Here is a 27045-nt window from a genome sequence, read left to right on the forward strand (position 1 = left end):
TACACGTACAGTCAATAACGCAATAGAAAAGTCTATATACAGTGTGTGCAAATGAGGTAAGATAATAGGCCGTAGTGGCGAAGTAATAACAATTTAGCATTTGAACACGAGTGATAATGTTCAAGTAGAGAGACGGGTGCAAAGGAGCAAAAAACATAATATGGGGTTGAGGTAGTTAGCTGGGCTATTTACAGATGGGCTATTTGTAAATTACATTGCCGAAGTCAAGGATCTGTAGGATACCCTCGTAAAAAATCCAGAAAATCACATTGTAGGATTTTTAATGAATTTATTTGCAAATTATGGTGGAAAATAAGTACTTGCACAATTGGTGGCTGACTAAATACTTTTTTGCCCCACTGTATACAAAGTCAGAACCGTCCAGATTTATGATGCTGGGTGGGCGAGTGCGGGCAGCGATCGGTTGAAGAGCCTGCATTTAGTTTTACTTGCGTTTAAAAGCAGTTGGGGGCCACGTAAGGAGAGTTGTATGCCATTGAAGCTTGTCTGGAGGTTAGTTTACACAGTGTCCAAAGAAGGGCCAGATATATACAGAATGGTGTCTGCGTAGATGCGGATCAGAGAATCACCAGCAGCAAGAGCGACATCATTGATGTATACAGAGAAAAGAGTCTGCCTGAGAATTTAACCCTGTGGCACCTCCATAGAGACTGCCGAGGGTCCGGACAACAGGCGCTCCGATTTGACACACTGAACTCTGTCTGAGAAGTAGTTGGTGAACCAGTCATTTGAGAAAACAAGGCTGTTGAATCTGCTGATAAGAATGTGGTAATTGATGAATACGGCTGCACACTATTGTCCTTTATCGATGGCGGTTATGATATAGTTTAGGACCTTGAGCGTGGCAGAGGTGCACCCATGACCAGCTCGGAAACCAGATTGCATAGCGTCGATGGTACGGTGGGATTCAAAATGGTTGGTGATCTGTTTGGCTTTCGAAGAACTTAGAAAGGCAGGGTAGGATAGATATGGGTCTGTAACAGTTTGGGTCTAGAATGTCTCCCCCTTTGAAGAGGGGGATGACCGCAGCAGCTTTCTAATCTTTGGGAATCTCAGACGATACGAAAGAGAGGTTGATCAGGCTAGTAATAGGGGTTGCAACAATTGCGACGGATAATTTTAGAAAGAGAGGGTCAAGATTGTCTAGCCCAGCTGATTTGTTGGGGTCCAGATTTTGCAGCTCTTTCAGAACATCAGCTATCTGAATTTGGGTGAAGGAGAAATGGGGAGGCTTGGGCAAGTCATTTAATCCTTATTAAGCAATCAGACGGCACCATTTTCTTGTTTTAAAAATGTATGGATAGTCAGGGGCACACTCCAGAGTTTATTTACAAAAGATGCATTTGTGCTTAGTGAGTCCGCCATGCCAGAGGCAGTAGGGATGACCACATGTTCTTTTGATAAGTGTGTGAATTTGACTATTTTCCTGTCCCGCTAAGCATTCAAAATGTAACGAGTACCTTTGGTTGTCGGGGAAAATGTATGGAGTAAAAAGTACAACGTTTGTTTTAGGAATGTAATGAAGTAAAAGTTGTCAAATATAAATAGTAAAGTACAGATATCCCTAAAAACTACTTAAGAAGTACTTTAAAGTATTTTTCCTTAAGTACTTTACACCACTGCTGGAGACAAATGTAAAACCAGTCATATGGGAGAAAACTGAAGCATATCAACTTAACCACAGTAAAGTTTAGGAAATGTTGTGCCATTGTGTAGCATTTACATTGTACGGCCTTAACTTGCAGGAATGGACACTGTAAAATATCTTAATTATAGGCTACCCTGACTTTCTCTGTCCTATTTCTATCATGTTTAATATTAGTCACTATCAATATCGACCATAACCACATATTCAACTGCCAATTTACTGTTATTTCCGTTCAGTTTGCATAGCCTACATTATTATTACATTGTTTAGTTTACCTTCATTTGCTATTTCTGTAAACACAGTCACATCTGTGTGATTGTTGCTGAGGATTGTTAGTAACAGTTGATAGTATAAAGAAATGTAGGCTAATTAAATCGTTGTGGAGTGGAGAGCAGACCAAACCATAACAGTGTGAAGCTGACACATAGCTCAGTACTTGGTTGTCATCATACAGTTCCATGGTTACTGCAGGCAATAGACTAAGGTTTAGTCTACTATTGTACACTGTTCTCCCTAATATAATTCTACCGTACCAGTCAAGTTTTTCTTTATTTTTTCTACATTGTAGAATAATAGTGAAGACATCAAAATGATGAAATAACACATATGGAATCATGTGGTAACCAAAAAAGTATTAACAAATCAATATATATATCATATATTTGAGATGATTCTAAGTAACCACCCTTTGCCTTGATGACAGCTTGCACATTTGTTTAACCCTTTTTTGGTTACTACATGATTCCATATGTGTTTTTTCATAGTTTTGATGTCTTCACTTTTATTCTACAATGTAGAAAATAAGGAAAAAACCCTTGAATGAATAGGTGTGTCCAAATGTTTGATTGGTACTGTATGTACACGGATATTCTGAATGTGGCAATTTTCAGAATGAATCAAACCACCTTTCATGTGTAAAGGCTCTCCAAACCTGTTTTTTTATGATTCATAAATACTTTCCTAAATCTAAATGTTTATTTTTAAATTCACCAGTTGGTGCTGAAATGGAGACCAATAAGCATATATATTTAAAAGGCTTTCTTCCATTGATCGCTAATATTCTGAACCGTTCTCTCGATATTCTAGTCTGTCAAACTAAAACTAAAAAGTGCACTGTATTTAAAGGGATGTCTTATGATAAATGTACCAAAAATGAATGAAAACTCCCCAAGTGGGAGGATTTTCAGCAGTTAAAATAAATGTATTTAGAGCGTGCAAGGTAGCCACTCCTGCAGAGCGCGTTACGTGACTGAATGTGTGTAGGAAAGGCATAAATTCCTAAATCAGGATCGGCCCTTGGCGCATGTCTAGCTGTCAGCTACACAGCTTGTGGGATGTTGATCGAGGAATCCCCTGAGATTTGGCTATTTGAAAATGAAATGCTTCTAGCCATGTAGCCAGTAGTCACCACTCCGACCATAGGGCTTTAAAACAACACTAGATTTTTAATAGGCAATGCAATAATAGGCGTTAATAATCAGTGAGAATGGAACGCTGAAACTGGAATAGAACTTTTCCGTGCAACAATGTCTCTTCGCCCAACCTGGGACAGGAGCTCCTCAACAGGAAGCTGACGATGGTATGAACAGTACGAAAAAACAAGCCAGAGCTCCCACCTTAGCTGTTGAATACACAGAACAGGCCTATCAATCCCTGACACAGCTGACACATCCCTAGTGTCCTACATGCCAAAGAAAGGCAAAAATGTGGTACTCATGAGTACACTGCATAAGAATGGGAGATTCTGTGGGCAGGAACATAAAAAAAAGAAATAATGGATTACAATGCCACAACAGGAGGGGTGGACAGTTTAGACAAGCTGGTGACTGGCTACAGCTGCAAAAGAAGAGCCCTACACTGGCCCACTTGTGATATTCTTCAACATTTTGGACATTTCGGCGTACAATGCGTTTGTCATCTGGGTGGCGTTGAACCCAGATTTGAATAGAGGGAAGGTCCAGAGTAGATGGCTCTTTCTCGAGGAGCTGGGCAAGGCATTGGTAAGACCTCAAATCCAGAGGAGGCAACATATCCCAAGAACCCCAGCAGCCATCGTGAGGAAGGTGGTGCCCCATCCACCCGACCCACAGAACCAACAACTCCAATACCTGAAGTAAGTATGAGTGTTGTTGTTGCATGTGTGTGTGTCTGACTCTCCTACCTTAGCCTGCTGTAACTATATATATATGAGTGAGTGAGATGTTAGTGAAATTCCTGAACTAAGTGTTTTCATAATTCTAGATTGCAACCGGTAGCAACAAGAAGCGCTGCCATGTGTGTGGACCCAAGAAGGACAAAAATACACAGTACACATAATTGATATAATTGATATGTCAACTAAGTATTTTTACATATATCCATTAGACCCGCGAATATTGGGTGAATAACAAAAACATGATCACCACACGGGTTAAGGAAAGGAGAAGAAATTTGAGGTGATTAAGACAAGCTAGCTGCTCTTCTACAGTTCATTGGTGCTGTCTCAGAAACCACTGTGAGAGAGAATATGTAGGCATGTAGATGTTACATCCAATAGTCATTTCAAACAGATTGGGTGCAATGTTTCTCTAGGTCCCTGGAAAGGGATGATGTTCACTGGTGTCAGAGACGGTTAGCTAATAACACTGATTTAGTCCATTGCTAGTTGTAATTTAAGCAGTCCCCAAATGAGGAAGGACCCGAGCTTGCCAGTCCCTGGCAAAAATGAGGTTGAGCAACACTAGTGTAGACTGCTTCTTCCCGGAACGCTTGATGTATGTACACATACCCATCGGCAATGATTGCTTTAATCCATCCTGTCGAGCTACCACCAAAACTGCCTAGAGACTTCTCTGAACAAAATACACAATAGCATTTTATGTTTTAATCATTAAAAAATAACACCATTTATTTACATAAATTACAAGAAAGCACAAACTGGTTCACCGAAGTCTACATTAAAACATTGTCCTTTATACTGATAGTAGGCTAGTTTTTAATCATCACTTTCACTATGGTTCATCTATCATTCAAATGTAGTTTAAGAACAAGGGGTCAAATTAATTCAATAAGTGTTATGTATTAATAATATTCTAGTCAAAAAGAGAAATAATATTTTGATATCGCATTCACAGCACTGTAAGGACAAGATAAGATCAACCTTTTGTTATGACACCATGATCGCTTCACATGAACCACCTCATTCATAAGACTGATTCTCTGTACTGACAGCAAGGCATACAGCAGTGCATTCAACCACGAGTCTATCTTGAAACCAAGTCAAATCAATCACATACTGTTAAATCTATACAAAAATGCTTTACAGTCCTACATTACGGCACACTCCTAAGTATAGTCACATTATTTAGCTTTCACAGTTAAGTGCATCCTGGCCTCCCTCTGTCCGAATAGACAGACTCTACTGGTCTCTACTGTAAATGGGACTTAGATATGACAGCAGCCTTGTTGTACGAGAGGGGATGGAATTGTGATTTGTGTTGTTCTCAGGACAGAGGAATGATACAAGCAGCTCAACCTTCTTCACAAAGAGGACGTAGTGGAGTCCACTACCTCACGACCATTACAGACTGTTGTTACCGCTGTTGGCACACTGGTAGAGGCTGATGCTGGAAAAGAACCAGAATAGAGGGTAACATATTTTCAATAAAATACCAAATTAACAGACTAGTTATAAAGTGTAGGTATGACTTCGTTTTTCACATTGATTAAAGCAAAAAAATATCGAACCAAGGGATCTGTTTTTGAGAGAGTTTTTGTGGTGTTCTGCTTTTCCATAGGCCTATAGTATGGCAAACACAACAGACTCATCACACAGGGTTTACAACAGGTATTAACAATGAAGCAAAATGCTTACTTGCAAGTTCCCTCAACAGTGCAGTACAAATATCAATATAATCTGAATATAATGAAATAACAGTAGATGTGTAGTATGTTTCAGTTGATGGCTCACCAAAAATGACTGAAATATTTAGCTGATTGTACGATTTATATGTGATGACAAAAATAAATGTTGATGGTTGTTTACAAAAAGCTCAAAACCCATTTATAGGGACGTTACCTTTCCAGCAGCTAGAGCTGGGGTCAGACGCCGATGCTGATTTGACCGTGGCCCCAAAACGGTTGGCAGCCACTCTCAGCGTTGTCACGTTCTTCTGGGGCTGGAATAGGATGATGTGGACCTTAGGAGCAAAGAGACACCCCAGCACCACCGATCCACTCAGACTGACAGAGATGCACATGGTGGTTGTCTGAACCTGTATGGGGTAGAGGGAGAGAGAGGAGGTTGGGTTAGAGTGAACGGGACTCACTGGACATTTTGAGGCAGCCCAGCCAGCACCACAGAGCCACTCGGACTGACAGGACTAGTACTAGATTAAATCAATAGCCTTGAGTTTGAGAGAAGCGAGAGAACGGGAAGGAGAAAGCAGGAGAGAGCGAGGAAAACTAGAAAATGCATGTTATTTCCTACTAACTTTCCTTAGAAATATTTTGTTGAGAGAAAATGTACTTGATACGTTTGTGATGTGTTGTTGTCTCACCTAGTTATCTTAAGATGAATTCTGAATTCACTAATTTCAAGTTACTCTGGATAAGAGCGTCTGCTAAATGACTAAAATGTAATGTAAATATTGCTGGAAGCACTGGCTGAAATAATGAATGTCCATCTGGGAGACTCCAGGTTCATCACAATTGAATGAACAAGGCAGCTTGTTTTTCATGTGAGAATATCTCTGCAATGTTTTATCTAAACCATATTTAAAATGCAGGAAGCCCAGCAGCTGGTATTTTACACAAACAGAGATCAAAGCATCAAGGTTTCTGTTGCAGAGCCAAAAATGTGTCTACCACAGCTCCAATATGAACACTAATCATCTATATTCAATATGTACACACTATTATACTGTTCATTCGTTCAGTCTGTCACTCCTTTCACAACCCTTTCTCAAATGTTTCTCTTTCAACTCAGGTATTGCTAGTGTTGACATTTATTTTTCTCAAAGGTTTTTTGCTAGTAGATGGATAAAGCACCGTTGAGATGATAAGGAGATGTCCTGGGGAAGCTCATAATGCATGGCCAATGTGATTCTACCCCTTACTCTCTCCCAGTGGCACACCAGCAGAATCCGGACAGGCATTACACTAGACTAGATTCAGCCTTGGGTCACAGTTATAATACACCCTGGACTAAACTGTTTTGTCTGTTTCATACACATTTTATCTTGCTTACATGGTAACAAAGGCTTCATAGGCCTGACGCAAGGTGGTTAAAGCCCTATGTGGGCCTTGAAGCTATTCATCATGCCCAAACGTATGTGGACACCCCTTCAAATGAGTGGATTCGGCTATTTCATCCACATCCCTTTCTGACAGGTGTATAAAATCGAGCACACAGCCATGCAATCTCCTTAACCAAACAATGGCAGTAGAATGGTCCGCACGGAATATCTCAGTGACTTTCAAAGTGGCACCGTCATAGGACGCCAGCTTTCCAACAAGTCAGTTCGTTAAATTTCTGCCCTGCTAGAGCTGCCCCAGTCAACTGTAAGTGCTGTTATTGTGAAGTGGAAATGTCTAGGAGCAACAATGGCTCAGCCGTGAAGTGGTAGGCCACACAAGCTCACAGAACAGAACTGCAGAGTACTGAAGCGCGTAGCACGTAAAAATTGTCTGTTCTCGGTGGCAACAGTCATTGCCGAGTTCCAAACTGCCTTTGGAAGCAACGTCAGCACAAGAACTGTTCGTTGGGAGCTTCGTGAAATGGGTTTCCATGGCCGAGCAGATGCACACAAGCCTAAGATCACCATACACAATGCCAAGCATCAGCTGGAGTGGTGTAAAGCTCGCCGCCATTGAACTCTTTGTGAAAGAGTGAATCACACTTCCCCATCTGGCAGTCCGACAAACTAATCTGCGTTTGGCGGATGCCAGAAGAATGCTATCTTGCCTGAATGCCTAGTGCCAACTGTAAAGTTTGGGGTCAGAGGAATAATGGTTTGGTGCTGTTTTGCATGGTTTGGGCTAGGCCACTTAGTTCCAGTGAAGGGAAATCTTAATGGTACAGCATACAATGACATTCTAGACAATCTGTGCTTCCATCTTTGTGGCAACAGTTTGGGGAAGGCCCTTTTCTGTTTCAGCATGACAATGCCCCCATGCACAAAGCGAGGTCCATACAGAAATAGTTTGTCGTGATCGGTGTGGGAGCACTTGACTGGCCTGCACAGAGCCCTGACCTAAACCCCATTGAACACCTTTGGGATGAATTGGAATGCTGACTGCGAGCCAGGCCTAATCGTCCAACATCAGTGCCCGACATCACTAATTCTGTTGTGGCTGAATGGAAGCAAGTCCCCGCAGCAATGTTCCAACATCTAGTGGAAAGCCTTCCCAGAAGAGTGGAGGCTGTTATAGTGGCAAATGGGGGACCAACTACACATTAATGCCCATGATTTTGGAATGAGATGTTCGACAAGCAGGTGTGCACATACTTTTGGTCATGTAGTGTATATTTGTATACAGATATATACAGTACAGTAAATAATCTATGATGTGGTGTCATATAGGGCTCATCATCTGGGTGTTTATTTGTTTAACAGTAAAAAAAAAAATGTGGATGCTAAACTTGTCTGTTGATGACTATCAATAATCTTAGACAACCTAAGCATTCGGCCCTGAAAAGCCCAGCTCCCATCCCTCCATCCCTCTATTCCCTCCTTCGAACTGATCTAAGCTGAGAACAGAAAACTAAGCTGCAGCAGTATTAGATTAGTCTTCCTATCTAAATGCAATTTTAGCAGAGGGATGCTATGAACAAGAGTCTTCCAATCAAAAACAGTGTAGTTTGAAGATAAAACTGCTTCTCCAATAGAAACCTCAGATCACGCTTGTTGGCGATGATGAGATGGCGACGTTGGCAAGCTAAGCTCATGCATAGAAACAAGTCATCGGTCTAACAGGCATCTCACGCCGAACTGTGCATGTGCAGGCCTTCAAATCAAAGGTCATTCGATTTATAAAGATGTTTTGGACAAAAATGAAAATGTGTCAGTTTGTCCCTTTCACATGGTTGGAGTAATATGTTCAACTACTTAAGACATTGGCTCGAATCTAGGTTGTGCCTTTAGATTTCCAGAACATTAACAACTAAGGAATCATTTTCACTTCTCTCTGACTTCTCAAACTGGTCTGTTTGGTCTTTTTCGCAAGCTTTCCCGGAAGTCTCGCGATCTTGCGCCTCTGGTTTAAGAAACTCTGTATTCCAACTAAATGCCCAATTACAGTGCCTTGCAAAGGTATTCATCCCCCTCGGCGTATTTCCTATTTTGATGCATTACAGCCTGTAATTTAAATGGATTTTTATTTGGATATCATGTAATGGACGTACACAAAATAGTCAAAATTGGTGAAGTGAAATGAAAAAAATAACTTGTTTCATAAAATGTAATAAATAAATACATAAATAAAAAGTGGTGCGTGTATATGTATTCACCCCCTTTGCTATGAAGCCCCGAAATAAGATCTGGTGCAACCAATTACCTTCAGAAGTCACATAATTGGTTAAATAAAGTCCACCTGTGTGTAATCTAAATGTCACATGATCTGTCACATAATCTCAGTATATATACAACTGTTCTGAAAGGCCCCAGAGTCTGCAACACCACTAAGCAAGGGGCACAACCAAGCAAGCGGCACCATGAACACCAAGGAGCTCTCCAAACAGGTCAGGGACAAAGTTGTGGAGAAGTACAGATCAGGGTTGAGTTATAAAAAAAACATCAGAATATTTGAAAATCCCACGGAGCACGATTAAATCCATTATTTAAAAATGGAAAGAATATGGCACCACAACAAACCTGCCAAGAGAGGGCCACCCACCAAAACTCATGGACCAGGCAAGGAAGGCATTAATCAGAGAGACAACAAAGAGACCAAAGATAACCATGAAGGAGCTGCAAAGCTCCACAGCGGAGATTGGAGCATCTGTCCATAGGACCACTTTAAGCCATACACTCCATAGAGCTGGGCTTTACAGAAGAGTGGCCAAAAAAGCTATTGCTTAAAGAAAAATTAAGTAAACATGTGGGAGACTCCCCAAACATATGGAAGAAGGTACTCTGGTCAGATAAGACTAAAATTGAGCTTTTTGGCCATCAAGGAAAACTCTATGTCTGGCACAAACCCAACATCTCTCATCACCCTGAGAACCCTATCCCCACAGTGAAGCATGGTGGTGGCAGCATCATGCTGTGGGGATGTTTTTCATATGCATGGCCTGGGAAAGAATTGAAGGAATGATGGATAGCACTAAATACAGGGAAATTCTTGAGGGAAACCTGTTTCAATCTTCCAGAAATGTGTGACTGGGACGGAGGTTCACCTTCCAGCAGGACAATGACCCTAAGCATACTGCTAAAGCAACATTCAAGTGGTTTAAGGGTAAACATTTAAATGTCTTGGAATGGCCTAGTCAAAGCCCAGACCTCAATCCAATTGAGAATCTGTGGTATGACTTTTGATTGCTGTACACCAGCGGAACCCATCCAACTTGAAGAAGCTGGAGCAGTTTTGCCTTGAAGAATGGGCAAAAATCCCAGTGGCTAGATGTGCCAAGCTTATAGAGACATACCCCAAGAGACTTGCAGCTGTAATTGCTGCAAAAGGTGGCTCTACAAAGTATTGACTTTTGGAGAGGTGGTGAATAGTTATGTACGCTCAGGTTTTCTGCTTTTTTGTCTTATTTCTTGTTTGTCTCACAATAAAAAAATATTTTGCATCTTCAAAGTGGTAGGCGTGTTGTGTAAATCAAGTGATACAAAACCCCCAAAAAATCAATTATAATTCCAGGTTGTAAGGCAACAAAATAGGAAAAATGCTAGAGGGGTTGATTACTTTCACAAGCCACTGCAGAAGAGGGACGCTGGGAATAAGTCTTCCTTTCTAAATGCCTTATTAGAAAAGGGACATTGGGAACAAGATTCTTCCTATCAAAATGCCCTGGTTGAATCTCCTGCACATTTCACTGTCGACATTAGAAAAGAGAAAAAGATAATTACTTTTCAAATCATAATAAAAGGTATTACAATAGCAATACTGCAGTTTTAGATTAGATACAGAAAATAATTTGGAGAATGTCTTTGTCTTCTCAGTAACAGTCGATGTGACTATACAGACTGGGGTTTAACGCCCACATAATCAAGACTGGGTATCTCTATCTCCAGTGTCTTTGTTCTTGTCTTTAAAGCATCTCTACGACACATGAAAAGAAATACAGTCCTTTGATGAAACTCAGAGGAAGGTGATGATCAAAAGGAATGTATGTATGTCACCTAGATCCTTTGGTAAGCTATGACACATTCAAGGACTTATAGATTTTAAAAATAATGATCTGGGAGAAAAGACACCCACTGTCATTCATATCGTACTGACCCTTGTGTTGATAAGCACAATTAACTCCTTCTAGTCCCTCATTTCATTACAATATATTGGAGTTGGGGTTGCATAAATCACGGTAACTTTCCTAAAATTTGTTGTCCAAGTTGTCCAAAATCCTGGTTAGAAGATTCTTGAACTCTGGAGGGAATAAGCAGGAAATCCGAAAACCTCCAACCAGGATTTCTGGAAAACCTGGACCTTTTGGAAAAGTTACCAGCATTTTTACAAACCTAATTGGAGTCTATTATTCCCACTCACCCTGTAGTCGCTGGCCGTTACGTAGAAGATGGGCTGGAAGGCCAGCCAGATGATACAGGTGGTGTACATGGTGAACCCAATGAACTTGGCCTCGTTGAAGTTCTCGGGGCACTTCCTGGTCTTGAAGGCATAGACCGTGCAGAGGACGATGAGGATGCAGTTGTAGGCCAGAGCAGCCAGCATGCTGGAGTCCTTGCTGTTGCACTTCAGGGTGACTATATCCCTCCTCTCGGGGCTCACCTCCATATAATTAAATAGAATAGAATAGTATTAGATATATTGAGTAGTGAACAGTATATTAATATAGAGAAGTATTATATCTCTATGTTCTTGTGACAGGCGTCACTGTCATTGTGCTTAACAGTATAACTTCCGTCCCCGCCTTGCAAACACACATGACTGCCTGCTTGACGACGCCTTATTACTCTATAGAAAAGCAAATGATTTGACAGCATGAGTGGAAACATTTCAGGCTGGGGGTTAGGAATCCAACTCTGTTACACCCACCTCCTTCCTGACGCCAGGCATCTCCACCAGGAGCCAGACCAAGGCCACCAGGAGCTGACAGGAGATCAGCCCACCACAGATAGCCACCTGGGAGGCCGGGCTGATGAACCTTGGCCGCGTGGCCCCGTCCTTCACCCCGCTGAAAATCCGCGCAATGCGGTTGGTTTTAGTGAGGAGCGCCGAGTAGCACACGGCAAATGAAGTACCCAGGCCGAGTCGACGTAGGGTACACACAGCCGTGGAGGGCTTGGCGATGTAGATGAAGGTCATGCTGTAGCACATCAAGACCCCCAGCAGGAGGATGTAGGACAGCTCCCGCCCGCTGGCTTTGACCACTGGGGTGTCGTTGTGTTTGAAGAATAGGCCCACCACGGAGAGGGTACACAACATGCCCAGGCAGGAGATGGTGACCGGCCCAATAGCCCAGGCATCCTAAATACAATCATGGTTTATTTAAAGTGTTATTTCACATGTATAAGTTGCAAAACACTTGATATATTTTTTTAAAAAGGGAAGAAAATAGCAGCAAAAGGAGGGAGAGGGAAAACAGTGACAGTACCTCCCAGCGGATGTACTCCTCTGGCAGGTCGAAACAGCCTGTCAGGTTGGCCTGGGGCCACTGTCCAAAGCTACAGTCTGCACAGGTGAACTCATCCAGCAGGTACTGGTAGGGCTGGCAGAGGGAAAGAGAAGTGTATAGTCCCAAATAGATGGTTTGTAGATGTTCAGTTGTTGTTAAACTACAGTAAGGGAAAAAAGTATTTGATCCCCTGCTGATTTTGTACGTTTGCCCACTGACAAAGAAATGATCAGTCTATAATTTTAATGGTAGGTTTATTTGAACAGTGAGAGACAGAATAACAACAAAAAAATCCAGAGAAACGCATGTCAAAAATGTTATAAATTGATTTGCATTTTAATGAGGGAAATAAGTATTTGAACCCTCTACAAAACATGACTTAGTACTTGGTGGCAAAACCCTTGTTGGCAATCACAGAGGTCAGACGTTTCTTGTAGTTGGCCACCAGGTTTGCACACATCTCAGGAGGGATTTTGTACCACTCCTCTTTGCAGATCTTCTCCAAGTCATTAAGGTTTTGAGGCTGACGTTTGGCAACTCGAAAATTCAGCTCCCTCCACAGATTTTCTATGGGACTAAGGTCTGGAGACTGGCTAGGCCACTCCAGGACCTTAATGTGCTTCTTATTGAGCCACTCCTTTGTTGCCTTGGCTGTGTGTTTTGGGTCATTGTCATGCTGGAATACCCATCCACGACCCATTTTCAATGCCCTGGCTGAGGGAAGGAGGTTCTCACCCAAGATTTGACGGTACATGGCCCCGTCCATCGCCCCTTTGATGCAGTGAAGTTGTCCTGTCCCCTTAGCAGAAAAACACCCCCAAAGCATAATGTTTCCACCTCCATGTTTGAAAGTGGGGATGGTATTCTTGGGGTCATAGGCAGCATTCCTCCTCCTCCAAACACCGAAAGTTGAGTTGATGCCAAAGAGCTCCATTTTGGTCTCATCTGACCACAACACTTTCACCCAGTTGTCCTCTGAATCATTCAGATGTTCATTGGCAAACTTCAGATTGGCATGTATATGTGCTTTCTTGAGCAGAGGGACCTTGCCGGCGCTGCACGATTTCAGTCCTTCACGACGTAGTGTGTTACCAATTGTTTTCTTGGTGACTATGGTCCCAGCTGCCTTTAGATCATTGACAAGATCCTCCTGTGTAGTTCTGGGCTGATTCCTCACCGTTCTCACGATCATTGCAAATCCACGAGGTGAGATGTTGCATGGAGCCCCAGGCCAAGGGAGATTGACTGTTCTTTTGTGTTTCTTCCATTTGCGAATAATCGCACCAACTGTTGTCACCTTCTCAACAAGCTGCTTGGCGATGGTCTTGTAGCCCATTCCAGCCTTGTGTAGTTCTACAATCTTGTCCCTTGTCAACTAAACCTACCATTAAAATTATAGACTGATCATTTCTTTGTCAGTGGGCAAACGTGCAAAATCAGCAGGGGATCAAATACTATTTTCCCTCACTGTAACTATCGACAATATTTGATGAGCGCCTTTGGAACATCTACATTTAAAAAAGTCTAATAAATCAATTTAATATACACCATCGCAATAAATATATTATTTATGAATCAATATGATATGAAGAACATGTATTTCAGAAGAACAGACAGAATATGAGTTAGCCTACTGTATGTTAACTGGCTATGTTCCATGCCATACTCTGTTTGCGTGTTCATTTAGCAGACAAGATATGCTTAGAAGTCCGGTGCCATTACTTAGTTTTATCTGATTTTATAGTAAAAAGAATATCATTGAACTTAGCTGAATTAAATAGAAAGGAGCGAGTGAGCATATGAAGTGGCTAAATTGAGCATAAAAGTGATAATTTGAAACAGGTCCTATATGCTACATTTAGAGTCATTTGTCAACTTTAGTTGTGAATGATGCAATCCTTAGAATGTCATATATGGGCTGCATGGTGCGACTATAGGTTTTTGATGATTTAGAATGTCATATATGGCCTGCATGGTGCGACTATAGGTTTTTGATGATTTAGAATGTCATATATGGCCTGCATGGTGCGACTATAGGTTTTTGATGATTTAGAATGTCATATATGGGCTGCATGGTGCGACTATAGGTTTTTCATGATTTAGAATGTCATATATGGCCTGCATGGTGCGACTATAGGTTTTTGATGATTTAGAATGTCATTTATGGCCTGCATGGTGTGACTATAGGTTTTTGATGATTTAGAATGTCATATATGGGCTGCATGGTGCGACTATAGGTTTTGATGATTTAGAATGTCATTTATGGCCTGCATGGTGTGACTATAGGTTTTTGATGATTTAGAATGTCATATATGGCCTGCATGGTGCGACTATAGGTTTTTGATGATTTAGAATGTCATATATGGCCTGCATGGTGCGACTATAGGTTTTCATGATTTAGAATGTCATATATGGCCTGCATGGTGCGACTATAGGTTTTTGATGATTTAGAATGTCATATATGGCCTGCATGGTGCGACTATAGGTTTTTGATGATTTAGAATGTCATATATGGCCTGCATGGTGCAACTATAGGTTTTTGATGATTTAGAATGTCATATATGGGCTGCATGGTGCGACTATAGGTTTTTGATGATTTAGAATGTCATATATGGCCTGCATGGTGCGACTATAGGTTTTTGATGATTTAGAATGTCATAGATGGCCTGCATGGTGCGACTATAGGTTTTTGATGATTTAGAATGTCATATATGGCCTGCATGGTGCGACTATAGGTTTTTCATGATTTAGAATGTCATTTTGCATGGTGATTTAGGTTTTTGATGATTTAGAATGTCATATATGGCCTGCATGGTGCGACTATAGGTTTTGATGATTTAGAATGTCATATATGGGCTGCATGGTGCGACTATAGGTTTTTGATGATTTAGAATGTCATATATGGGCTGCATGGTGCAACTATAGGTTTTTGATGATTTAGAATGTCATATATGGCCTGCATGGTGCGACTATAGGTTTTTGATGATTTAGAATGTCATATTTGCATGGTGCAACTATAGGTTTTTGATGATTTAGAATGTCATATATGGGCTGCATGGTGCGACTATAGGTTTTTGATGATTTAGAATGTCATATATGGCCTGCATGGTGCGACTATAGGTTTTTGATGATTTAGAATGTCATATATGGCCTGCATGGTGCGACTATAGGTTTTTGATGATTTAGAATGTCATATATGGCCTGCATGGTGCGACTATAGGTTTTTGATGATTTAGAATGTCATATATGGCCTGCATGGTGCAACTATAGGTTTTGGATGATTTTAGAAAGTGACAAAAAAAAGCTTGCGCTCTGTTCCTTGCCACAGGCTGCACAGCTGTTCTCGCATCAAGTGATCATATTTTCACCCATCAGACTATTCTGAATTTAATCTTGTCTTCACTAATATGTCAAATTAGTTTAGATTGAGAATGGCCCATTATGATATGGGCAGGAACAGTGGCAGGGGCCTAAATTCGAACTCAAATAGCGAATGGAGGCCGCGCACTTTCCTGACAATCTGTTTTGTAGGCTACTTCGGTTTCAAAACGGAGCTGTGAACAACTGATATGAACAACTGAAAAATATAAGAAGACTTATTTCCCTCCATGCATCAACCACTGTTTGAGGAGCCCTTGATAACCGACAGGTGATATTTCACCCAAACTCTGTATGCCATGGGCTCTCAAACCTTGTTCCTGAAGCTACCCCGTGCTTAATTCTGCTCAGGAACATCAATAGTAACATGTTTTCACAACTAAACATATTTCCCTAAACTGTTGACAGTCTGTCTGTATGCTCAATAAAGGAAGAAATGAGAGAGAGGAGATGGAAACACACAGTGGTGAGATATCCTATATAACTGAAGGTATCGTGTCACTCAATTTGTTCTCCCCCAGACTCATGGATAGAAATGTTGGAGCGTAGCACAAGGTAACCAGTCCATCCAGTATGCATAATAATACAGTCCACACTCAAAGGCTAGACCAATTATGTACCAAAGACATCTTAAATCAGTTTTGTTTACGGTTTTTCTGCCATGTGTAATATGCAGTTGGCTATTTATGGTATAAGGGCACAATCATAATTTTTATTCTGTTTTTTTTGATGGCTTAGGCTCATAAGCCTATGCATATCAATAAGCTCTAATATGTGTTTTGAATTCATCATCACCTTAGAAAGCGCTGTCCATTTAGTTGTGTTAGCCTTTGAAACAACATCCACAACAACCATGTTTTACACTGTTTCAACCTGTTGTTGAACTCCTTTCTTCAAATTAATCAGGTGAATTTTAAAAGTACTAAAGGCCTACTGTTCTGATGTGTTTGATGTGATTTTCAAAGGCATTTGCATTGATGTCAGAGTGGTTAGAGGGACAATAGAGCCCTGAGTACCAGGCCATTAGGACCTGATGGTAGTTAGCAAGTTGGGTACTTCCAAAGCATGCCCAGAGTGCATAAAAGGATATTACCATGCCTCAATGGTCACACTTAATCTTACTGCAGTCATGACTCATCACTGCCAGTGTGGCGGTAACATGGTCACTGCAACAGCCCTATCCTAACCATAAACTCAAACTTGAAAAAAAAAAAGGTAGTGTATATTCAACTGGCAGAAATGAATGGTGCCGTCTGGAACACACCCTCAAAGTGAGCTACTGACTAACAAAAGATAAACTACACAATGACAGAATAGTGTAATCTCTTACACTCTCTTACACTAATCTCTTCTCTCCTTGCTTGTGGATGTATTACCTGGCAGGGGATGCAGATCCAGCAGCACACGTCTCCAGGCTGCATGCTCTTCACCTCGTTCTTCCTACAGGGGTCGCTGCACTGGGAGGTGGGCGGCCCCTCGCCCGGGCCCCTCCAAGGCACCTGGCTGGTGTTTAGGATGAGGCCCTGGGCCCAGTAGCCCACCTTTAGAGAACAGGAGTGGAGAGGAGAGATACTTGGTTAAAACAGGAATGTGTCTTCTGCCTTTTTCCCAAATGCAGACACACACACACACACACACACACACACACACACAGACACACACACACGGTGAGAGGCACATGGTCAGCCGCAGTACAGCACCCCTGGATGGAGAGCTACATACCTTCCTGTACACGTATTTATCCTCCTCTTTGTGGTAGTGGAAGATGTTGTAGCGGCCCAGACTGTCTCCGTAGGCGTCGAAACGCACCATGTTCTCTGTGTCCGCAGGTCTGAAGGGAGCTGAGGGAAACAGAAGTGTGGATAATATTCAGCCAATCTTGTCTTGGACTGTCACAACTTCCGCCGAAGTCGGCTCCTCTCTTTGTTCGGGCGGCGTTCGGCGGTCGACATAACCGGTCGCCGCTCCACTTTTCATTGTTCCATTTGTTTTGTCTTGTTTCCCCGCACACCTGGTTTACATTCCCTTATCACACTACATATATATTCCCTCTGTTCCCCCCCATGTCTTTGTGTGGAATTGTTTTGTTACGTGTTTTGAGTGACGCGCCAGGCTGGTTTTTCCCTGGGTACCGTGTTTAACCCGAAGTATGTTTAATTGTTAAACATTTGCATTATTTTGACTGTTGTCACGCTTTTCACTTTTGCCATTGGCTGGAGGTTTTTGAACCAGTTGCGTCCGTCTGTTGTTGCTTCTGCCAAATAAAGTGTGAGCCTGATCACAACTCTCTGCTCTCCTGCTCCTGACTTCTATACCAGTAGACCACAACTCTCTGCTCTCCTGCACCTGACTTCTATACCAGTAGATCACAACTCTCTGCTCTCCTGCACCTGACTTCTATAACAGTAGACCACAACTCTCTGCTCTCCTGCACCTGACTTCTATACCAGTAGATCACAACTCTCTGCTCTCCTGCTCCTGACTTCTATACCAGTAGATCACAACTCTCTGCTCTCCTGCACCTGACTTCTATACCAGTAGATCACAACTCTCTGCTCTCCGGCACCTGACTTCTATACCAGTAGATCACAAGTCTCTGCTCTCCTGCACCTGACTTCTATACCAGTAGACCACAACTCTCTGCTCTCCTGCACCTGACTTCTATACCAGTAGATCACAACTCTCTGCTCTCCTGCACCTGACTTCTATACCAGTAGATCACACCTCTCTGCTCTCCTGCTCCTGACTTCTGTACCAGTAGATCACAACTCTCTGCTCTCCTGCACCTGACTTCTATACCAGTAGATCACAACTCTCTGCTCCTGACTTCTATACCAGTAGATCACAACCCTCTGCTCTCCTGCACCTGACTTCTATACCAGTAGACCACACTCTCTGCTCTCCTGCACCTGACTTCTATACCAGATCTCTCTGCTCTCCTGCACCTGACTTCTATACCAGTAGACCACAACTCTCTGCTCTCCTGCACCTGACTTCTATACCAGTAGATCACAACTCTCTGCTCTCCTGCTCCTGACTTCTATACCAGTAGATCACAACTCTCTGCTCTCCTGCACCTGACTTCTATACCAGTAGATCACAACTCTCTGCTCTCCTGCTCCTGACTTCTATAACAGTAGACCACAACTCTCTGCTCTCCTGCACCTGACTTCTATACCAGTAGATCACAACTCTCTGCTCTCCTGCTCCTGACTTCTATACCAGTAGATCACAACTCTCTGCTCTCCTGCACCTGACTTCTATACCAGTAGATCACACCTCTCTGCTCTCCTGCTCCTGACTTCTATACCAGTAGATCACAACTCTCTGCTCTCCTGCACCTGACTTCTATACCAGTAGATCACAACCTGACATGGACAATGGAAATAGATTTCAGAAATGCTTCTATATTGTTCTTCTTATTATTATTATTGTTATAGGGTGTGATGCCTTCTTCAGGGTTTCAGATGAGGGGAAACAGAAATATATCAATTATGACATTTAAGAGGAACGAAAACCCCTCTTTAGTTAGATATTGCATTTTAATATATAGTAAAACATTTTTCTCACATACTTAGATATAATGTAAAAGTTTCCTTCATGGAATCAGTTTTCTTTTTAATGAATTCCTTTAATGCAAACATCCATTCGTGAGGTATGTTCTCAAAATACTGCAGGTGGCTTGCTAAGCATCTTACTCAGTCTCTATTTGTTACTGATGATCCCATAGATGTTAATTCATGTTTTATCACTGCAAATTGAATCTTCACCAAACCTTTCTCAACTCCACAGGGACTCTACATCAACTGAAAAAACAATCTCATGCTCAATCCAGATTAGCATTTGTTTCAAATTGCCCCAATTTGCCAATATTCATGATTAAATAAAAAAATGTAATACTCAATTATATTTAGACATCAGTCTAGGAGAGGCTCAGGGTGATAATAGGATTACTCTGTGATTTTGAGTTGCTTGCAGAGCGCTTACCATATTACATTGAAAATAAGAAAAGTAAGAATAAAACATTTCATAAACATTATGAGTGTCAAAGATAGTTTCATTCTATAGTATATCTAAACTTGTTTGGTGAATGAAGTATAGGCTAACATTGTTATATAGACAGTAATCAAGTCCCCTGACCTTATATGGCTGTTAAGGCCATACAAATTGAATTACATTACCCACAGAATTGGGTGCACTCAATATGGCCACCGGTCCACCCATTATGGAATGTTTACAAGAATGGTGATGGCCCCTTCTATTTACACTATTTCTATTGTTGAGCGCTTCACTCACCATCAAACTTGGCCTTGAGGATGAAGTCTCTATAGAACCTCTTCCCGGTGCCTGGCTTCATGGCATCACATATCTTGGTGGCATTGGGCAGGCACACCGCCTGCCTCATATTATGCAGGGCATGAGCCATAGCATACACCGCGTTGACTACAAACATGATCTTGGACTCCTGCTCAAACTTGCCATCCCGCAGACTGTGTTCGCTACAACCAGGCTCTGTGAGACTACAGTCGAAGCGGTGCTCCCAGAATTCTCTGAACCAGGGGTTCCGTGTGTTAGTGTAAGGGTTCAGCTTGGTGAAGTAGTCTGCAAACTCCCGGATGGGGTAGGAGGCCAGCTCGATGGTGAAGGCCCCCTCTGCTGCTGTCTCGCTTCCCCTCACCACACTCTCCTGAAAATCATTCACATTTTATAATTATTTGTAATGAAATCATAACATTTCTTACTTAACTTACATCTGCAGTTACCAACATCACAGTCACAAAACATGACATTTTATCGGAAACAGCAGTAAAATGACGGGAATCGATTATTATACAGGAATTGGTTCTATAATTGTTTGGGAATCAGGAATCAACCATTTTTGAATGGACTACCAGACCCTACCTGCGCCCCCCAGCCATCGCTGGCCACCCAAGTGAAGGTGCTGTTCATGCGAGCGGCAGCCACCAGCAGCTCCCTGGCATCCTCACTGCGTGTGAACAGGATGACCACCTTGGCGTTGGACTTCTGCTGCAGCGAGCGGATCACCTGGTCGTAGCTGAACCGGTTCATCGAGCGGCTCACCTGTTTGACCAACAAATTAATTATGTACTAACTTATAATTGTTGCATGATACAAATAAGACACAGTAGTCTTCAACACTATTGAATCCTTTACTCTGTATTAATTATTTATCTGTGACAGGGGCACCAACAACAACAACAGCAACGAACAAACAAATAACAATCGTCTGACCTTAGCCGAGGTGGCGATGCAGATTTGGCGGGCGCGGGCCTCCTGCTGGAAGGCATCGATGCCCGTCTCGCCGTAGTCTCCCTCAGATGCCACAGTGGACACGTAGGTCCAGTTGAAGTAGCGCAGGATCTCGGCGATGGCCTTGGCCTGGTAGAAATCAGGTGGCACGGTGCGGGCGAAGTAGTCATAGCGAGACTTGTCACTGAGCTTGGCGCTGGTGGAGGCATAGCTGATCTGAGGGATCTGGAAGAGGCGGAGGAGGTTGGCAACCTGGTGAGGGAAGGAGGTAGGGAGGAAGTGAGAGAGGGAAGGAGGGAGAGAGGAAGTGAGAGAGGGAGAGAGGTAGGGAGGGATAGGGAGCGAAGGAGAGAGAGAAAAAGGTATAAACTATGTTAGCTAGTCCCAGACATTCAACACCTACACTTGTGTTAAACACCGTCAGAGAGCTTCTTCCTCATGTCAAATTCACACTGACTATAATCATCATAGTTCTCATTTAAATGACTCACACAGTGACAATGGCTACAGCCTCTGTATGGTTGTAGGAGATATATATGATAGACGTGCCCGCCTTCGGTTAGGTGATCTCAACCGGCACACATATTTTACAAGTAAACTAACAAAACAACTACAGCACACCATTCTCTCAGAGCTAATTTATCAGGGATTGATATCAGATCCTCAGCCCCAGTCCAAAGGTGTCTATGACTGCTTCCTAAGTGGCACCTTATTCCCTATATATTGGCTCTGGCCAAAAGTAGTGCACTATATAGGGAATAGGGTGCCATTTGGGTTAGCCGACTAGCATAAATCTTTAATATCTCTACACCTCAGAGGACCCTCTTAAGAAAATCTTCTGCTGTCCAAAAATGTCTCTCTTTATCTCTGCATCTTCAGTCCAAAAATGCCTATCTCTACTGTATCTCTGTACCTCGGAGGATTCTCTTTTGAAAAGCTTCTGCTGTCTACAGGGCCGGTTCCAGGTATAAGCAACATAAGTGACCACTTAGGGCCCCGCAGCCCCTAGGGCCCATGGCAAAATGCGTAGAATTGCAGGAAATTAACTCTAAAACCTCAATTTTTGTCTACCTGAGGGTTTGACATTGTAGATAGAGAGAGGTCACCAGCCAATGCCCCTTTCACATGTCACACAATCTAACGCTATCGCCAACCCTGTCTACGATGTCGGTTATCCACATTACCTGGAGCAAGAGCCACCCATCCCAATATAGATGGAAGAAATGGATGACAACTATATCTGTTTAATTATGTGATAACAACCAGAACTTTGAGACAAGAACTTTACCCAGCAGCTTAAAGCTGTCTAGTCTAGGGCCAGACACACTAAAGCCATCAGATAGGCAGACAGAGGTGTGTGCGTATGTTGTGGAATCTACCATTGATATTTAGACACCATAAGCTTATTATGCCCCAAATAACTCAGACATCATCTATTGATCTACCACGTGGAAGCTATTGAAAGCGGATGTTGCTGAGAGAGACATAGGCCTAATCACATAATTGAATAGAACAATATTATATTGTACCTCTGTGGAAAGCAGAACATGTTGAATAAATAGTCAACATCGATTAGTGTGCGAGTGTATGTCTTTTTAGTTTTACTATCCTTTTGTGGTCCAGAAGTCCTCCCAAGTAAAACAAGGAAAATTGTGGGGACATTTCGCCGGTCCCCACAAGGAAAAAGGCTACTTAAGGCTTAGGAGTTCGTTTTAGGATTAGGTGTTAGGAGTTAGGGTTAGGTTAAGGAAAGGGGTTAGGGAAAATAGGACTTTGAATGGAAATCATTTGTTTGGTCCCCACAAAGAGAGTGAAGCAAATGTGCGTGTGCGTGCTCGAGCATTCGTGTGTGTATGCCCATGTTTGTTCTTGTAATACCACTGTAACTACCACCTTCTCCCTCTAGCACATCAGGATGCCTAGGGGCTTCCACAGCCCTACCATTCCCATGGACCTCATTTAACTCCTCATCTTTCACACTTCAGATCTTCATTATTTCACCTGCCTTCCCTTCCCAACACATGACAATAGAATAGTGACTTTAACTTTTTAGTTGACTAATTAGTGGCCATCATCCCTTTAGTTTTTCGGCCAGTACATAAAAATATTATGAGACAGATATCCATCTTCATTTGAGGAGATTAATCCAGTATTTGATAGTTCTTGCACATCATTAATACACCCACAAAGTTCTGTGTTGGGCGGCAGGGTAGCCTAGTGGTTAGAGCGTTGGACTAGTAACCGGAAGGTTGCAAGTTCAAATCCCTGAGCTGACAAGGTACAAATCTGTCGTTCTGCCCCTGAACAGGCAGTTAACCCACTGTTCCTAGGCCGTCATTGAAAATAAGAATTTGTTCTTAACTGTCTTGCCTAGTAAAATAAAGGTAAAATAAAATAAATAAAAAAATTCTGTGCAGAATAGCCTACAGTATACTGTATAATACTCTGCATAGCATGTGTTGTGAGACGCCTCATGCCGTGCTGCAGCTGTATGTTCCCATTACAAATGGAAAGTAGAAATCTCTTGAGTCATAAGTATTCAACCCCTTTGTTATGACGAGCCTAAATAAGTTCAGGAGTAAAAATGTGCTTAACAAGTCACATAATAAGTTGCATGGACTCACTCTGTGTGCAATAATAGTGTTTGATGTGGTTTTTGCATGACTATATCATCTCTGTACCCCACACAAACAATTATCTGTAAGGTCCCTCAGTCGAGCAGTGAATTTCAAACACAGATTCAACCACAAAGACCACAGAGGTTTTCCAGACATGAAATATCCCTTTGAGCATGGTGAAGTTATTAATTACACTTTGGGTGGTGTATCAATACACCTCGTCACTACAAAGATACAGACGCCCTTCCTAACTCAGTTCACGAAGAGCAGTGCATCTGCTCAGGGATTTCACCAATGAGGCTAATGGTGACTTTAAAACAGAGTTTAATGGCTGTGACAAGAGACAACTCAGGATGGATCAACATCATTGTAGTTACTCCACAATACTAACCTAAATGACCAAGTGAAAAGAAGGAAGCCTGTACATAAACGTTTTCCAAAATATGCATCTTGTTTGCAACAAGGCACTAAAGTAATACTGCAAAAAATGTGGCAAAGCAATTATCTTTTTTGTCCTGAATACGAAGTGTTATGTTTTGGGGAAAATCCAATACAACACATTACTGAGTACCCCTCTCCATAATTTCAAACATAGTGGTGGCTGCATCATGTTATGGGTATGCTTGTTATCTTAAGGATGTTAAGGATCTAAGGATGGGGGAGTTTTTCAGGATAAAAAATAAACTGAATGGAGCTAAGCAAGGGCAAAATCATGGCAAAATCAAAACTTGGTTCAGTCTGCTTTCCACCATACACTGGGAGACTAATACATTTTTCAGCAGGACAATAACCTAAAACGCAAGGCTAAATCTACACTGGAGTTGCTTACAAGACAGTGAATGTTTCTGGGGAGGGAACGAGTTAAAGAGTTAACTTGAATCTACTTGAAAATCCAAGGCAAGACCTAAAATGGTTGTCTGGCAATGAGCAACAACCAATTTGATAGAGCTTGAAGAATTTTGAAAATAATAAATGGGCAAATGTAGCACAATCCAGGTGTGGCCCAGAAAGACTCACAGCTGTAATCGCTGCCAAAGTATTGACTCAGGGGTGTGAATTCTTATGTAAATTAAATATTTCTGTATTTCATTTAATGAATTTACAAAAAATGTCTAAAAACATGTTTTCACTTTGTCATTATGGGGTATTGTATGTAGATTGGCGAGGAAAAATATATATTTAATACATTTTGAATTCAGGCTGTTACACAACAAAATGTGGAATAAGTCAAGGGGTATTAATACTTTCTGAAGGCACTGTATGTGTTTTTTTTTTAGGCTCTATGACTATACAACACTGCTAGTGGACTGATTATTTCTTCTGAGCACATATGGCCCATGTGCGTCTTGGTTATGTGATATGGTGTTCATTGTACTCTCTTAAATCAGATAGGACTAGATTATATCCTCATGTGATACCCAGCAATTCATTTTTTCCACTATAATGGACATTGGGTTTTGGTCTGTATCTTAGAGGCCCATACAGTACATGCCACTATGTTAAGTCCTGTTGTTACTTTGAGAGGACATTATGGGCTTGTCAATGATATAACGTGTGGGGTTGTGACCTGGATACCTTTCTCTTCCTGGTTTTTCAAAATGTCTGCCAAACACAATTAGCACCTTTTATGTTAGTAGAAGGCAAATGTGTGTAATTGTGTAATTATAATCTTTGTAAGTTTGATATTCAAATTGCTAAGTAAATATCTCAGGAATAGTGTGGTGAATTTTCAGGGAAATGTCCTATTTTTATAACAGCTTCTTAATGTCCTTTGTAGTGGACATCAGGATGTGCTAACTGTTTTTTCTGTAAAGCTGTTACGGTTTTCATGTGGTGAAGGAGAGTCGGACCAAAATGCAGCGTGTAGATTGCGATCCATGTTTAATGAACGAAAAACATGAATCAATAACAAACACTACAAAACAAAGAACTTAACGAAAACCGAAACAGCCTATACTTGTGTAAACTAACACTGAGACAGGAACAACGACACATAGGACAATCACCCACGACAAACTCAAAGAATATGGCTGCCTAAATATGGTTCCCAATCAGAGACAACGATAAACACCTGCCTCTGATTGAGAACCACTCCAGACAGCCATAGACTTTGCTAGATAACCCCACTAGCTACAATCCCAATACATACACACCAAAACCCCAAGACAAAACACACCACAATACAAAAACCCCATGCCACACCCTGGCCTGACCCAATACATGAAGAAAAACACAAAATACTTAGACCAGGGCGTGACAAAAGTTAAATTGTTCATCTTTACTATGAACCAATTCCTTATGTCCACTACAGTGCACATACAATTACAAATTATTTAAAGAAGGGGAGAAGGGGAAGAAACAGGGGTCATATGGGGAGAAATGGGGGATACAGTAAAAAGAGAGAAAGACAGAGAGCGAGAGAGAGAGAGATAGAGAGAGAGATCAATACTTGTCATTTTGTAGTGAACATCAGGATGTGCTAAATGTTTTTCTTTACCTACTCTAAAGTTGACTGTATAGTCATATTTACAATAAACCAATTCCTTATTTTCAATACAGTGCACGCACATACAACAAAACATAATAAAAAATATTTATCACTTAATAAATACAGTTGAAGTCGGAAGTTTACATGCACCTTAGCCAAATACATTTAAACTCAGTTTTCACAATTCCTGACATTTAATCCTAGTCAAAAATCCCTGTCTTAGGTCAGTTAGGAGCACCACTTTATTTTAAGAATGTGAAATGTCAGAATAATAATAATAGTAGAGAGAATGATTTACTTCAGCTTTTACTTCTTTCATCACATTCCCAGTGGGTCAGAAGTTAACATACACTCAATTAGTATTTGGTAGCATTGCCTTTAAATTGTTTAACTTGGGTCAAATGTTTCCGATAGCCTTCCACAAGCTTCCCACAATAAGATGGGTGAATTTTGGCCCATTCCTCCTGACAGAGCTGGTGTAACTGAGTCAGGTTTGTAGGCCTCCTTGCTCGCACACGCTTTTTCAGTTCTGCCCACATATTTCTATAGGATTGAGGTCAGGGCTGTGTGACGGCCCCTCCAATACCTTGACTTTGTCTTTAAGCCATTTTTCCACAACTTTGTAAGTATGCTTGGGGTCGATGTCCATTTGGAAGACCCATTTGTGACTAAGCTTTAACTTTCTGACTGATGTCTTGAGATGTTGCTTCAATATATCCACATCATTTTCCTGCCTCATGATGCCATTTTGTGAAGTGCACTATTCCCTCCTGCAGCAAAGCACCCCCACAACATGATGCTGCCGACCCCGTGCTTCACAGTTGGGATGGTGTTCTTTGACTTG

General features: G+C 41.7%; 1 protein-coding gene across 4 annotated transcripts in view; it reads right to left on the reverse strand.

Annotated features, from left to right (window-relative positions):
• Window positions 1-4105: 4105 nt before the first annotated feature.
• Window positions 4106-27045, reverse strand: part of LOC112254839 (metabotropic glutamate receptor 2-like) — a 73366-nt gene continuing 50426 nt past the window's right edge. For 3 of the 4 annotated variants that reach the window (XM_024427742.2, XM_024427740.2, XM_042324624.1), the window contains 10 exons: window positions 21078-21347; window positions 20727-20906; window positions 20121-20511; window positions 17547-17665; window positions 17201-17365; window positions 12426-12539; window positions 11867-12298; window positions 11360-11599; window positions 5727-5922; window positions 4108-5274 (listed from right to left, as the gene is read on the reverse strand). In XM_024427742.2, the coding sequence (XP_024283510.1) occupies window positions 5189-5274; window positions 5727-5922; window positions 11360-11599; window positions 11867-12298; window positions 12426-12539; window positions 17201-17365; window positions 17547-17665; window positions 20121-20511; window positions 20727-20906; window positions 21078-21347 (2193 nt within the window). In that variant the 3' untranslated portion in view covers window positions 4108-5188. Of the gene's footprint in view, window positions 5275-5726; window positions 5923-11359; window positions 11600-11866; window positions 12299-12425; window positions 12540-17200; window positions 17366-17546; window positions 17666-20120; window positions 20512-20726; window positions 20907-21077; window positions 21348-27045 lie in introns of all 4 variants that reach the window. The other variant, XM_024427743.2, reaches the window with a different exon arrangement.

This window comes from Oncorhynchus tshawytscha, linkage group LG07, assembly GCF_018296145.1.
Source record: "Oncorhynchus tshawytscha isolate Ot180627B linkage group LG07, Otsh_v2.0, whole genome shotgun sequence".
In the NCBI taxonomy this organism is placed as follows: domain Eukaryota; kingdom Metazoa; phylum Chordata; class Actinopteri; order Salmoniformes; family Salmonidae; genus Oncorhynchus; species Oncorhynchus tshawytscha.